This window comes from Sebastes fasciatus, chromosome 18, assembly GCF_043250625.1.
Source record: "Sebastes fasciatus isolate fSebFas1 chromosome 18, fSebFas1.pri, whole genome shotgun sequence".
NCBI lineage: Eukaryota > Metazoa > Chordata > Actinopteri > Perciformes > Sebastidae > Sebastes > Sebastes fasciatus.
Genome location: NC_133812.1, coordinates 481,326 through 495,000, shown reverse-complemented (window position 1 = coordinate 495,000; position 13,675 = coordinate 481,326). Strand labels below are relative to the sequence as shown.

Below are 13,675 nucleotides of genomic sequence, written 5' to 3'. Positions count from 1 at the left end.
AGGCCTAAAATGACAACTCAGCAACTCCATCCACTGATGAAGACTGTGAGCTGTGATGTAAAGTCACTGTGAAGCTGAGACTCTTGTGGATCCATTGAGCCCAACTGGATTCATGTGTGATGATGTTAGTCCCCATAGGAGACATTTCATTGACCTCACTGTATAAAATGACCTGTGGTGACCTCTAGGATAATCACAGCCTCATGAAACTTTACAGCCACAAACTAGAGACCTAGAGCATTCAGAGGATGGATGGATCAGACTAGAGACCTAGAGCATTCAGAGGATGGATGGATCAGACTAGAGACCTAGAGCATTCAGAGGATGGATGGATCAGACTAGAGACCTAGAGCATTCAGAGGATGGATGGATCAGACTAGAGACCCATAGCATTCAGCGGATGGATGGATCAGACTAGAGACCTAGAGCATTCAGAGGATGGATAGCTCATACTAGAGACCTAGAGCATTCAGAGGATGGATGGATCAGACTAGAGACCTAGAGCATTCAGAGGATGGATGGATCAGACTAGAGACCTAGAGCATTCAGAGGATGGATGGATCAGACTAGAGACCTAGAGCATTCAGAGGATGGATGGATCAGACTAGAGACCTAGAGCATTCAGAGGATGGATGGATCAGACTAGAGACCTAGAGCATTCAGAGGATGGATGGATCAAACTAGAGACCTAGAGCATTCAGAGGATGGATGGATCAGACTAGAGACCTAGAGCATTCAGAGGATGGATGGATCAAACTAGAGACCTAGAGCATTCAGAGGATGGATGGATCAAACTAGAGACCTAGAGCATTCAGAGGATGGATGGATCAAACTAGAGACCTAGAGCATTCAGAGGATGGATAGCTCAGACTAGAGACCTAGAGCATTCAGAGGATGGATGGCTCAGACTAGAGACCAAGAGCATTCAGAGGATGGATGGCTCAGACTAGAGACCTAGAGCATTCAGAGGATGGATGGCTCAGACTAGAGACCTAGAGCATTCAGAGGATGGATGGATCAGACTAGAGACCTAGAGCATTCAGAGGATGGATGGCTTTCCTAGCTAGATTGACAATAAGGGGGTTTCTGAGCAGTTTACACAACACAAGTGCTCGCCATCCAATCGCCGAAAAATGCAATTCTTGCAGAAATCTCCAAATGTCCAAATCACAGCATGTCTTTTTCTATGATGTTCCTAAAGGTCTTGGTGTCTTAATGTGGTATTTTGGAGGGATTATTGATAATTTTGATCAATTCTCAGGTGGGAAAAAATTGTTAAATTTAGCATCAAATCTGTGTAATAAATGGTATCAACCCAAAAATTACTGCAACAACTTATGAGACATAAGAGAGCAAGGGAATGACCATCATATACTTCTATCATCATGTTCTAAACCCTTATACACTTTCTCAATCTATTTTAATTCATTAATTTATTTATTTATTAATTAGGGCCCGAGCACCAAAGTGCTAAGGACTCAACGGTGTCCCTGGCACGAAGTGCGAGGAAACCTATTGTATTTGTAAGGATTATTATTTTTCTGCTCGAATATCGCATTTTTGAGGTGCTTAGGATGCACGAAAACTCACGAAAACTGGAATACGCATAAGAACTGGCGCGAAATTCAAAGTTCTGTAGTGATTGGGCTCGGGTGTCGCCAGCGGGCTCGATAACGCCCCCTAATGTAGGCAGGTTTACAGAGAAAGTTACTTAGATTTTGACGAAATTCAAGTAGGTCATTGCTCACATCTTCAAGTTTGTATTAAATAGATTTTTTAGATTTTTTCAGCCAACAGGAAGCCAGCCATCTTAGATTTCGTGCGTGATTACAAATTTACGAACACATGTTTGAGGACTTTAGGATGCATAAAAACTCATGAAACTTTACACGCACTTCCACACTAGTACTTACTTTGATTTGGTGGTGTAATTGGGCTTGGGCGTGGCATGTTGGCTCTTGAGCGCCCCCTTATGTCTTTGACCATACCTTGGTATACTCGAAAACTCATGAAAGTTGTGAACTTTACGTGAATGTACAGCGATTGGGTTCAGAGTGTTTAGTGGGCTCCATAGCGCCCCCTAACACGTGGAAGGCCATAGTTTGGAAAAAGTTGATCCTATATTCATGAAATTTGATAGGCACATCCTGCTCATTATTTCAGACATATTCCTCGTTGGGTTTCATTAGCTCCGCCGCCTACCGCTAACAGTGCTAACAATGCTAACAACGCTAAACAGTGCAAACAATGGCGAAAGTGCTGACAGAGCTAACAGTGTTAACCTGAGGGGGAACCGGAGGTTGGGCGCTACGCTTCTGTGACAGCGCCGTCTGTTGGGACGGAGTTATCAGCTGTAACCGCCGTATGAGAGCAGGGCAGAGCGGCGGCCGTAAGCTAGCCAGTGGGGCATGCTCATGTACTAACGTGCACTAAAAGCACATGCAACTGGCCGAACTGGGATTGTAACACACACAGAGGGAGAGAGACTTCATTCTCTGCTCAGGTAGACATTACTCCTCTATATCTTTAGCACCTTTAATATCAAACCAGTTTTAAAAATGTTACACCGACCCAACCCTAAATCCCAAATACCAACATCGGCCTTAAAAACACAGATTCAGTGAGGCTTTTTTTAAAGCCATGTAACTCTTCTGATTTGCTTTATTATTATTATTATTATTATTATTATTATTATTATTATTATTATCAATTGAAGCTGCATGGCAATGAAAGTCTAATTTAAGGAAATCCAACACTAAAAGTCATGACTTGTAACTGATAGAAATAAAACCATATTTTGATAAAGGAAGGATCCAACAGAAACATCGTATTATCTCCTTCCCTTTAGGACTACACACAGTGTATTCAAGAGCAGATCTGAGCATAGAAGTGACACACACATAAAAGCACACGTCTGGAGTGTCTTTTTCCATTGGCTGTACAACATCATTCCCCTGACTGAATGTGAAGCTGCTGGAATTATTTTCATTAGTACGTTTGAGACATAATGTGTTGTGTTCATACTGTATGTCAGCAGCTCCAGCGCTGCTAACCCGGCATCATGCTCTGTTTTGTGTGTAATTGATTTAAGAGATGCAGATGAGCCCATGGACCAAGTGTTGCTGGATATGTTATCCAAAGGATAATCTAAATTAGGCTAAATTACTAAGGCTATCTGCTATATACAATAGACAGTCTCCTAAAAATCATGTTCTCATTCAACTAAACTGCATTCTCAGTTATATTTGGAAGGAAACCTATTTTGTTGTGTATTACATTCGTCTTTTATGTATCACAAATAGTCCTCTAATATGGACGTTTTTATTGGACTTTATTAGTTGTAATCCACAGAAGACAATCCACAAATGTGTACCATGATTTCCAAATATTTCAGTATCCACAAACATGTATTTTTGTATTTGTGTTGTGTAAAGTCATATCCACAAAAATACAGGGCGATTTGCAAATATGCATAACTTACTCTGTAAATATGTATTTTAAGGTTTACATGTAAAGTGATATATACGCATTTGCGCGTTCCTTTCTACACGTGGAATGATATTTGCGCATTTGCAGATCGCTTCCTGTGGATTTATGGGCCACGCAACATTTGTAACTTTCCTCCTGTTTTTTTACAGAATTTGTCCGATTCGTACCGCAGCAGATCTGTAGATAATAGTTGTAATCCACAGAAGACAATTCACAAATATGTACCATGATCTACAAATATTTCACTACCCACAAACGTTTTTTTGCATTTGTATTGTGTAAAGTCACATCCACAAAAATACAGGGCGATTTGCAAATAAGCATAACTTACTCTGTAAATACGTATAACTTACTCTGTAAATACGTATTTTAATTCCACATAAAAATGTTATAGGTTTACATGTAAAGTGATATATACGCATTTGTGGATACATTTCTACATGTGGAATGATATTTGCGCATTTGCAGATCGCTTCCTGTGCATTTGTGGGCCACGTGACATTTTCAACTTCCCTCCTGTGTGGTTACGTAATTTTGTCCAATTCGTAGGGCAGCAGATCTGTAGAAACAATCCGTAAGTATGAGGTGTATTTACTAGCTCCACCAGGAGGTGGCGACATTCCCTTACATGAGCTGAAGGATCTACAGTCTAACGCTGCTGGCAGAAGCCTAGAAGAAGAGTCAGGTTGACCACCTAACCAACAGCCTGGCTTCTGGAGGTGGAAGACGACGTGGAATATCTGAAGGCTGAAATACTCCGCCGTAATGTTGTTAAAGGGCATAATGAAGTGTAATCCATTCATCTATTACACTTCTAGAAGATATTTCTAATATCACTGCCCCATCTAGACGACTATATCTGACTTTTGAATATTCTTTTAAATTAATAAGTCTGCTAATTTAATCATTCACACATCGGGAGTTTTAATTTTGCCAGCTGTTCTTCCTGCATCTGGCAGCTTCAACTGTGTTATATTTATTCTGGATTATGTGTTCAACTTCTTGGTATTTGTCTAATATTATAGTTTGATCTTGGTTTGTAAAACATGTCGCTCTGATGACAGTAGACTTGTCGATGTCTGTGTTTGGTCATAAATTGCAGACACCTCCCCGTTCATGTGAACGCGCTCACAGCCAGACTGAGAAACCCTGGGTTGATTTACTGAGTTGATAACCAGCGTCGTAGGACGGCTTAGTGTGATCTCTGTTGTTAGGGTTAGTGAAGCCAGATAAGGAGAAGATACCCTGGGTATGTTGAACTGGCTTCGTAGTACAGGCCTCAGGTGACATAGTATATTGAGTGCAAGCAGGCGGGAGGGGAGGTGGATGTGTCCAACAAACACAGGACTTTCTTGCTGTTCGTGTCCCGTGTAACATGTAGTGATGATGTTTTTGTACTAAACCCAACCTAGTAGTTTTGTTGGCTAACCCTAACTAAATAGTGTTGTTATGTTTTCTGTTTTGTTTGGTTTCAATTTACAACGTTAACCACGTGTTGAAACGGTTTCCCTCCAAACGTAATTGAGAATGTTTAGTTGTATGGGAGACGGGGTTGCACTAAACCACATCTATGAGTGACACAACTCAGTGACACAATGGGAGTAAAACGACACCCAAAGACGCAGATACTCTTAATACAGGCCGCTGACAGGAGAGATATCTGTTGTGGTTTCACTGTGGTTCAGTTCAGTTGGTTCAGTTCAGTTGGTCCAGAAACAAAACAGAAGAATGTTCATTGTTGCCTTTTAGTTCTGTTCCCATATGTGTTCACATTGACTTATTATAAACATACTAAGACGAGTAAAAATAAAGTCATATGGCCTGACGAGTACATTATTTATTGGTCAGTTTTGGTGATGTCATCGTGCATTATCAGCGCTACATAGACACAGTCACTAGGGTCAGTGACTGACGGTCATGTCACACCTGTTCCACCTTATGTCCTTCTCACTTTATGATGTATCATGGAAAAAACCTTACACTTCCGTGCTAACGTGTATGTGTACCATGGTTACTAAATGATCCAGTATAAATATAGTATACATCAATTATACAGATCAGGAAATAGTGCTTCTGACAGTTCACAATCAGCAGATGGATTTAATTTAACAGAGAAGATCTGACCGAGTAACCAAATGGAGACAGCTTGAAGAGGTGTGTCTCAGTCTGCTTGTTTTGTTCTCACCAGAGTTCAACTGACTGATGAACTAAACTGAGTCTATTTGATCTGAAAGCTCCATTTGTTTCATCAAAAATGGAAAAGAACTTAGTTACCGACAGCAAATCCAGCCAGTAGCTTTTGAACATACCTTGTCCAGGACCAAATTAGAGCTGGAACTATTAGTCTATTAATCAATTTGTCAATTAACAGAAATTAATTTGCAATCATTTTGATAGTTGATTGATGTTTTGAGAAGGGGTGTAACGATTCATCTACTACATCCATGTATCCATTTATATTCCTACGATCCAACTACATCGATAGGTACTCAGCAGGTTGTCCTTCACGGGAGACGTATATCAATATAAAATCAATCTGAAATGCAAAAATCGATTGTATGGATATTAAGGATTAGCATATTGTATTTAAGGACGACAAACGTTATAAGAAAGTGTTTTTTAGCACTTTTATTTGTAAAGAAAAGTTAAACGTTACTCCGGTTCTCCAGACATGCACCAGCTTGCCAGCTCTGCCCTCTGCAGCGCGAGGACGCATCCATGGCGTGCATGCAAACGAACGGCGCACTGGACTCCTCGCTCGCTCACCCGGTAACAGCGCGGAGGGAGACGGACACCGGTCTGCGTTAGCTGACGACGCTGCGGTGCAGAGGAGCCGGTCGGCAGAGTTTCAGGCGTTATCGATCCACTTGACGAGGGCGGCTTCATCCACCGGAGCTTTCCCCGTGCGCTGTCGTTTTTCATTCAGAGAAAATGACTTTCCTTTCCCCGTCATTATATCTACATGCATGCAGCATCAGCCTCACGTATCCAGCCGGAGAGCAGACGGTCCGCGAGGCAAATTATCACGACGGGAATAAAGTAAAAAACTAAACAGACATTAAACTAACGTTAGTCTAACGTAGTTTCAACATGTTGTTCCAGATGTTTTCATGTATGAAAAGAGCCCAAATGAACCCTGTAGGTGGACTACTAGATCACTATCAGCTGTTTGATCACTATCAGCTGTCTGATCGCTATCAGTCGTTTGATCGCTATCAGCTGTTTGATCGCTATCAGCTGTTTGATCACTATCGGCTGTTTGATCACTATCGGCTGTTTGATCACTATCAGCGGTTGATCACCATCAGCTGTTTGATCACTATCAGCTGTTTGATCGCTACCAGCTGTTTGATCACTATCGGCTGTTTGATCACTATCGGCTGTTTGATCACTATCAGCGGTTGATCACCATCAGCTGTTTGATCACTATCAGCTGTTTGATCACTATCAGCGGTTGGATCACTATCAGCTGTCTGATCACTATCAGCTGTTTGATCACTATCAGCGGTTGATCACTATCAGCTGTTTGATCACTATCAACTGTTTGATCACTATCAACTGTTTGATCACTATCAGCGGTTTGATCACTATCAGCTGTCTGATCACTATCAGCTGTTTGATCACTATCAGCGGTTGGATCACTATCAGCTGTCTGATCACTATCAGCTGTTTGATCACCATCAGCTGTTTGATCACTATCAGCTGTTTGATCGCTACCAGCTGTTTGATCACTATCGGCTGTTTGATCACTATCGGCTGTTTGATCACTATCGGCTGTTTGATCACTATCAGCGGTTGATCACCATCAGCTGTTTGATCACTATCAGCTGTTTGATCACTATCAGCGGTTGGATCACTATCAGCTGTCTGATCACTATCAGCGGTTGATCACTATCAGCTGTTTGATCACTATCAGCTGTTGATCACTATCAACTGTTTGATCACTATCAGCTGTTTGATCACTATCAGCGGTTTGATCACTATCAGCTGTCTGATCACTATCAGCTGTTTGATCACTATCAGCTGTCTGATCACTATCAGCTGTTTGATCACTATCAGCTGTTGATCACTATCAGCTGTTTGATCACTATCAGCGGTTGATCTCTGTATTATTGATCTGTTTCTATTGAAAATGAGGACAGAAGCAGCATGTTAAACCACTGTTCATTTAACATGAATAGAAGTTGGTTTATTATATGTAGTGTTAAATATTGCACTGCCTTGTATCTTGAGAACTGAAGCAGCAGGTCCTGAAGTTGCACTTTTTATTATTTTCTAATAAAAGCTGTATGTATTTGCCATTAATCGTTGTTTACTTGTTTATATTCATAATTCATTTATCCCTGATTCCCTCACGAGAAAACCTTTGAGGAATCCTGACCTGCTCTGTTCAGTATCACATATTTATTTCACAGTCACACTGATTGAAGTTTTGGCAAAAATAGTTACTGTATCGATTTCAAATCATTGAATGGTATCGTATCGTATTGCTCTAGATGAGCCAGATATCGCCCTTGAACCATGTAAATTGTATCGTTGTAAAAACGTACGGTTACCTAGTTTTGAGTAATTTTTCAAGCAAAAAGAGTCCACAGCCATGAAAGCTTCTTCGCAGTCTAGCAGTCTTTGGATTGTTGTTCAGACAAGACAAGAGAAGTGTTGGCGTGATCAACCGACTTTGTCAGACAGAACTGTCAACTGGACTCCCTGTGGAGTGGGCGGATTCAAAGGTCTGGACCCAGGCAACAACCAACTGGTTGGTAAGGGGGCAAAACCATAAACAAAACAAATGTACTAAAGTATCCACTAGCATCATCCTTCTCATTATCAGCCTCTGGACCGCTCACTCACCTTGGTGACGGCTACTTTTGCTCCCTTGTTGATGAGCTGGACCACATTGTCGGCTTGTCCCTTGTGCGACGCTATGAGGAGGCGCTCGGAGAGTGCGAGGACCTCAGCCGCATCCTGCTGGCTCATGAAGCAGGGCGAGTGATGCTGCTGTCGCGGTCAGACACGGTGCTCCAGATGGCGGGGAAGGCAGCTGTGGTGACGGTCTCCAGTATCCTCTAACTCATGGTGAGCTCCGCCGCAGACAGAGGTGTCAAACAGGGGCTGGAGAGGCTGCCAGTGCTGCTGTTCTTCTGCTGCTACAAACTGCCAGGATTCCTCCCCTTCATCCTCCCAGCTGCTGGAAAGAGAACAGGAAACACATGGAGTGAAAACAAGCCAGCATGTGCTCCGCTCACAAGGCTGGCAAACAGGAAAACAGGGAGGGATGGGCAGAGTGAATAAAAGTTGATTTGATTTTGATAAATGGATTTGCCTCGAGTTCACAAGTAGGAACTAGGACTTTGAGTGGCGTTCCATTGTTCTTTTTCCAGTAGGAGGTCGGAAATGTTCAGGTTCCGAGTTGTCTGGAACGCAGCATTAGCTCCACCCTCTCGTGTCACTTCTGGTTCTAAAAAAAACAAGATGGCGACAGCCAAAATGCCGAACTCGAGGCTTCAAAAACATAGTCTACAAACCAATGGGTGACGTCACGGTGACTACGTCTTCTTCTTATATATAGTCTATGGGGAAGCAACTGAAGTGTGGCTATGGGTGCTGAGTAGTGAGGCACAGAGCAGGCATGCAGCAAGCTTTATGTGCATAGTTGTAGTTGTGTGTGCCCAATTAACCATTAAGCTCACAGGTTATGGAATGACCTGAGTTTGTCCTTCAATTAAGAATTCTTTTAACGTGCGACATGGGCTGTATGGGTGGTGGTCAATCTCTACTGGTGGGCAGAATTTTAAATGAGTTTATTATATTCTTTTTATAAATTAGTATTTCCAGTCTGTCCTTGGACACACATTTGTTTTGGTGAGAAACACAAAAAAAAACACAGGGTACCTTCAAATGTAGGCCTATTATTTGAGTGGCATATGCTGGTGCTCCTTCCATGCATGCTGTCTCTAATTAAGTCTCAATATATTAACCTATAAAGACACTGACAGATGACAGTTATAGCAGGCAGATGGAAAAGTCTGATAGCTTTAAGAATCATAAATATTTTCAGTCTGGGTTTCTTTCATGTCAAATTCTTTTCCTGTTTTCCTGTTATCTCTTATCATAAAATGAGCAGAGTGAAAACAGACGCTCTAAGCATGTCCTGACAGGAAGACTCTGTGATTGAAGAGCCTCTATTATATGTTATCTGTGCTGTCAAAACTTCCAAATTATACGGGCATATAATACAGGGCGTTGTCCTTTTATAAACTTTGTATTCTGGTAGAAAATTTCATTTGATTTTTAGTGTTTATTGGCTGTAAAACTGGAACAGTCACCAGGATAATCCATGCTCACTAAACCCCACACAGCAGCGGACTACAGTACACACAGAGAGGGAATAACTTCTAAACTGTTCAGTTTGATGTTTAGCTTTCCAGAGTGTGGAAGTGTTGATATGACATGAACATGAAGAGCAGAAACATATTTCATTTTATAAACACAGCGTGGATGTATATGGGATTTGTTTTAAGTATGCCATCATTTCTTTGGGGTTTTATATTCATAAATGTGCGTTCACTTTGAGATTATTCCATTATAAAAGATGGGAGCGGGGAGCAGCCTCATGCTCATAATGGGCTGATTTTCTGAATCCTATAGGAAGTAGAAGGAGGAAGAAGAAGGAAGAGAAGGCTGCAGAGATACACCATCTTCAACTCCACATTAGGCTCCTTCTCTCTCCCACAGTGAGGCTTCAGTCAAGGTTCTCACAGTCTCATGTTCATCCAATAGTTGCTCTCAATTAACCGGATTAATGTCGGGGTATGATGCCTGGCTCAGATTATTAAAGAGATCCCTGCATGTGTTTCTGATCCCCTCTGTGAACCTCAGTGGGTCTGCAGGACTTTCTGTAAACACTGGTTCTCAAATGATTCTGGCGTACATATACATATATACATATACACATACACAGTATATATATACACTGATCAGCCATAACATTCAGACCACTGACGGGTGAAGTGAATAACAGGTATTATCTGGTTACCATGGCACCTGGCAGTGGGGGGGATATATTAGACAGCAAGTGAACATTTTGAACTTTGAACTTTGTGTTGGAAGCAGAAAAAATGGGCCAGCGTAAGGATGTGAGCGACTTTGACAAGGGCCAGATAGTGCAGGCTAGACGACTGGGTCAGAGCATCTCCAGAACTGCAGCTCTTGTGGGATGTTCCCGGTCTGCAGTGGTCAGGATCTACCAAAAGAGTCCCAAGGAAGGAGAACCGGTGAACCGGCGACAGGGTCAGACCCGAGACTCATTGATGCACGTGGGGAACGAAGGCTGGCCCGTGTTGTCCGATCCAATAGAAGAGCTACTGGAGCTCAAACTGCTGAACAAGTTAATGCTGGTTCTGATGTTCTGATGATGTTTAAAAATGAAAAACGTGGCAACACGGCAGCCTGCGTTAATAAAAGTGAGCTTGTTTGTTTGTTACATGCCACAGTTAATGCACAATAACATGTTTAATGTTGGCCGCAGGGTTATTTTTATACTAATACTGCAAGCGGCCACTGGAAACAAATGGAAGCAAAATTGAGAGGCGGAGCCGTATACAGGTCTTATTATACATCCATGGTCCTGAGATCCATAAACACACCTGCAATCACCACTTCTCCACATATTGCAGGTGCCACCAAAGAGAAGGAAACAGAGATCTTGGAGATTGTAACTGATGTTCTCACATCACACAGCAGATCTATTTCTCAGCAGGGATTTTAACAGACAAATGACATTGCTGAAAGGGGATATGATGTTGTCCTAAAGGGCAGTTACAAACAACAGATTTGTTGTTGAATTTGAAGGATTTGCTATTTCTGATTCCTTTAACAAACATCATTTCCACAAGTCCTAACCCATTTCGGGTAAAAGTCACAAGCTTGACAGACTGAGGTAAGTCAAGCTGCGAGCTATGAGAATGGACAGGTAGATGTCTTTAGAGTTGGGCAGATATTACAGATATTAGTGGATATTGTGGACAACAGAGAACTTGTGATATCCACACTTTGGGGCTGTAGTTTTGAATGCTCACAAAATTATTGTTGATTAACTTTGTTACAATTGCAAAGGTTCACATTCATAGCAAGGTTTATAGTAGATACTCATTTATCTCAGCATCACTCACTCATCACTCAATCATCTTCAACCTCTTATCCGGGGTCGGGTCGTGGGGGCAACAGCTCCAGCAGGGGACCCCAAACTTCCCTTTCCCGGGCCACATTAACCAGCTCTGACTGGGGGATCCCGAGGCGTTCCCAGGCCAGTGTGGAGATATAATCTCTCCACCTAGTACTGGGTCTTCCCCGTGGACTCCTCCCAGCTGGTCCCAGCTGAACACCTCCCTAAGGGAGGCATCCTTACTAGATGCCCGAACCACCTCAGCTGGCTCCTTTCAACGCAAAGGAGTAGCGGCTCTACTCCGAGTCCCTCACGGATGACTGAGCTTCTGACCCTATCTCTAAGGGAGACGCCAGACGCGATTTAGTTCTTTGGGTCATGACCCAGCCCTCATGACCATAGGTGAGAGTAGAAACGAAGACTGACCGGTTGATCAAGAGCTTTGCCTTCCGGCTCAGCTCTCTTAAATCATTCGCTTTAACGGTGCGGTAAAGCAAATGCAATACCGCCCCCCCCACTGCTCCATTTCTCCGGCCAATCTCGCGTTCTATAGTTCCCTAACTCGCGAACAAGACCCCGAGGTGTTTGAACTCCTTCACTTGGGATAAGGACTCATTCCCTACCTGGCATATGTATGGTAAACCTCAGGAACAAGCTCAATGGGAGATTGCAGTGAATTACAGAAGCTAGATAAACATAGGCTAGCCTGGCGTCGCTATTACTGAAGGCTGTAAATAAATATGAGTTAACAAACTTCAACAGAGTATAATGGAATTGAATTTATTTTCTTTAGTTGCGGTCAACTCCCTTCTGCCTGAACAAATGAGGAAGTTTGCATGTCAAGTGATGCTAACATTATTAAAGCAGCATGAGCCGAGAAAAGGATTAGCATTTTGTAGTCATTCTTCTCCACGGGGGCATTACAAAGCCGTACGTACCGACTGGTAACCTGACACAAACACAGGATGTGAGAGAGACAGTGAAAACACTGATTGTACAGCTCCACTGTGAAGAGGAAGAGACATGTCCCATCTGATCCCTGGAGTCTAATCTGTGATGACAGTCTCTCTAATGACGCTGTGTTTCATTACTGGAAACACAGCAGAGAATGAGAGAACATGGTACAGATGACATCAACAACACTGATTCACAGCGCGGCCCGCAGGCGTACATACACGGCTAAATCCAGAGAGAGAAACCCATTATTTCCAAGACATTAGCCCTTCATCCCAACTCGGCCAGAAAACATGGCTGTGGGATACAGTCACTTCATTTCCACTGGACGGTTTCAGTTTTAAAGCTCAAGAGTGTCACACGTCTTACATCAAATCTGTGATGAACTAAAACAAGAAGTGAAGGAAAGAACAAAACTGACATAAAGAGCACCTCCGCTAACGTCTGAAGGTGGATGGATGGATGGATGGATGGATGGATGGATGGATGGATGGATGGATGGGTGGATGGGTGGGTGGATGGGTGGATGGGTGGAGGGATGGATTGGATGGATGGATGGATGGATGGATGGATGGATGGATGGATGGATGGATGGATGGATGGATGGATGGATGGGTGGGGGGATGGATGGATGGATGGATGGATGGATGGATGGATGGATGGATGGATGGATGGATGGAGGATGGAGGGATGGGTGGATGGATGGATGGAGGGATGGATGGATGGATGGATGGATGGATGGATGGGTGGGGGGATGGATGGATGGATGGATGGATGGATGGATGGATGGATGGATGGATGGATGGATGGATGGATGGATGGATGGAGTGATGGGTGGGTGGATGGATGGATGGATGGAGTGATGGATGGAGGGATGGGTGGATGGATGGATGGGTAGACGGATGGAGGGATGGATGGGTGGATGGATGGGTGGATGGATGATGGATGGGTGGGTGGATGGATAGATGGTTGGATTGATGGATGGATGGAGGGATGGATTGGTGGATGGATGGATGGATGGTTGGATGGATGGATAAATGGTTGGGTGAATGGATGGATGGTTGGGTG

At 43.0% G+C, this 13,675-nt stretch overlaps 2 protein-coding genes across 5 annotated transcripts in view; both read right to left on the bottom strand.

Moving 5' to 3' along the window:
- The window catches only part of LOC141756031 (gamma-aminobutyric acid receptor subunit rho-2-like), a 150,357-nt gene that overhangs the window by 67,754 nt on the left and 68,928 nt on the right, over positions 1-13,675 (bottom strand). The window lies entirely within an intron of this gene.
- Positions 1-13,675, bottom strand: part of ankrd6b (ankyrin repeat domain 6b) — a 76,620-nt gene that overhangs the window by 46,292 nt on the left and 16,653 nt on the right. For 2 of the 3 annotated variants that reach the window (XM_074615457.1, XM_074615455.1), the window contains exon 2: positions 8,341-8,677. In XM_074615457.1, coding sequence (XP_074471558.1) covers positions 8,341-8,466 — 126 coding nt within the window. In that variant the 5' untranslated portion in view covers positions 8,467-8,677. The remainder of the gene's footprint in view (positions 1-8,340; positions 8,678-13,675) is intronic. The other variant, XM_074615456.1, reaches the window with a different exon arrangement.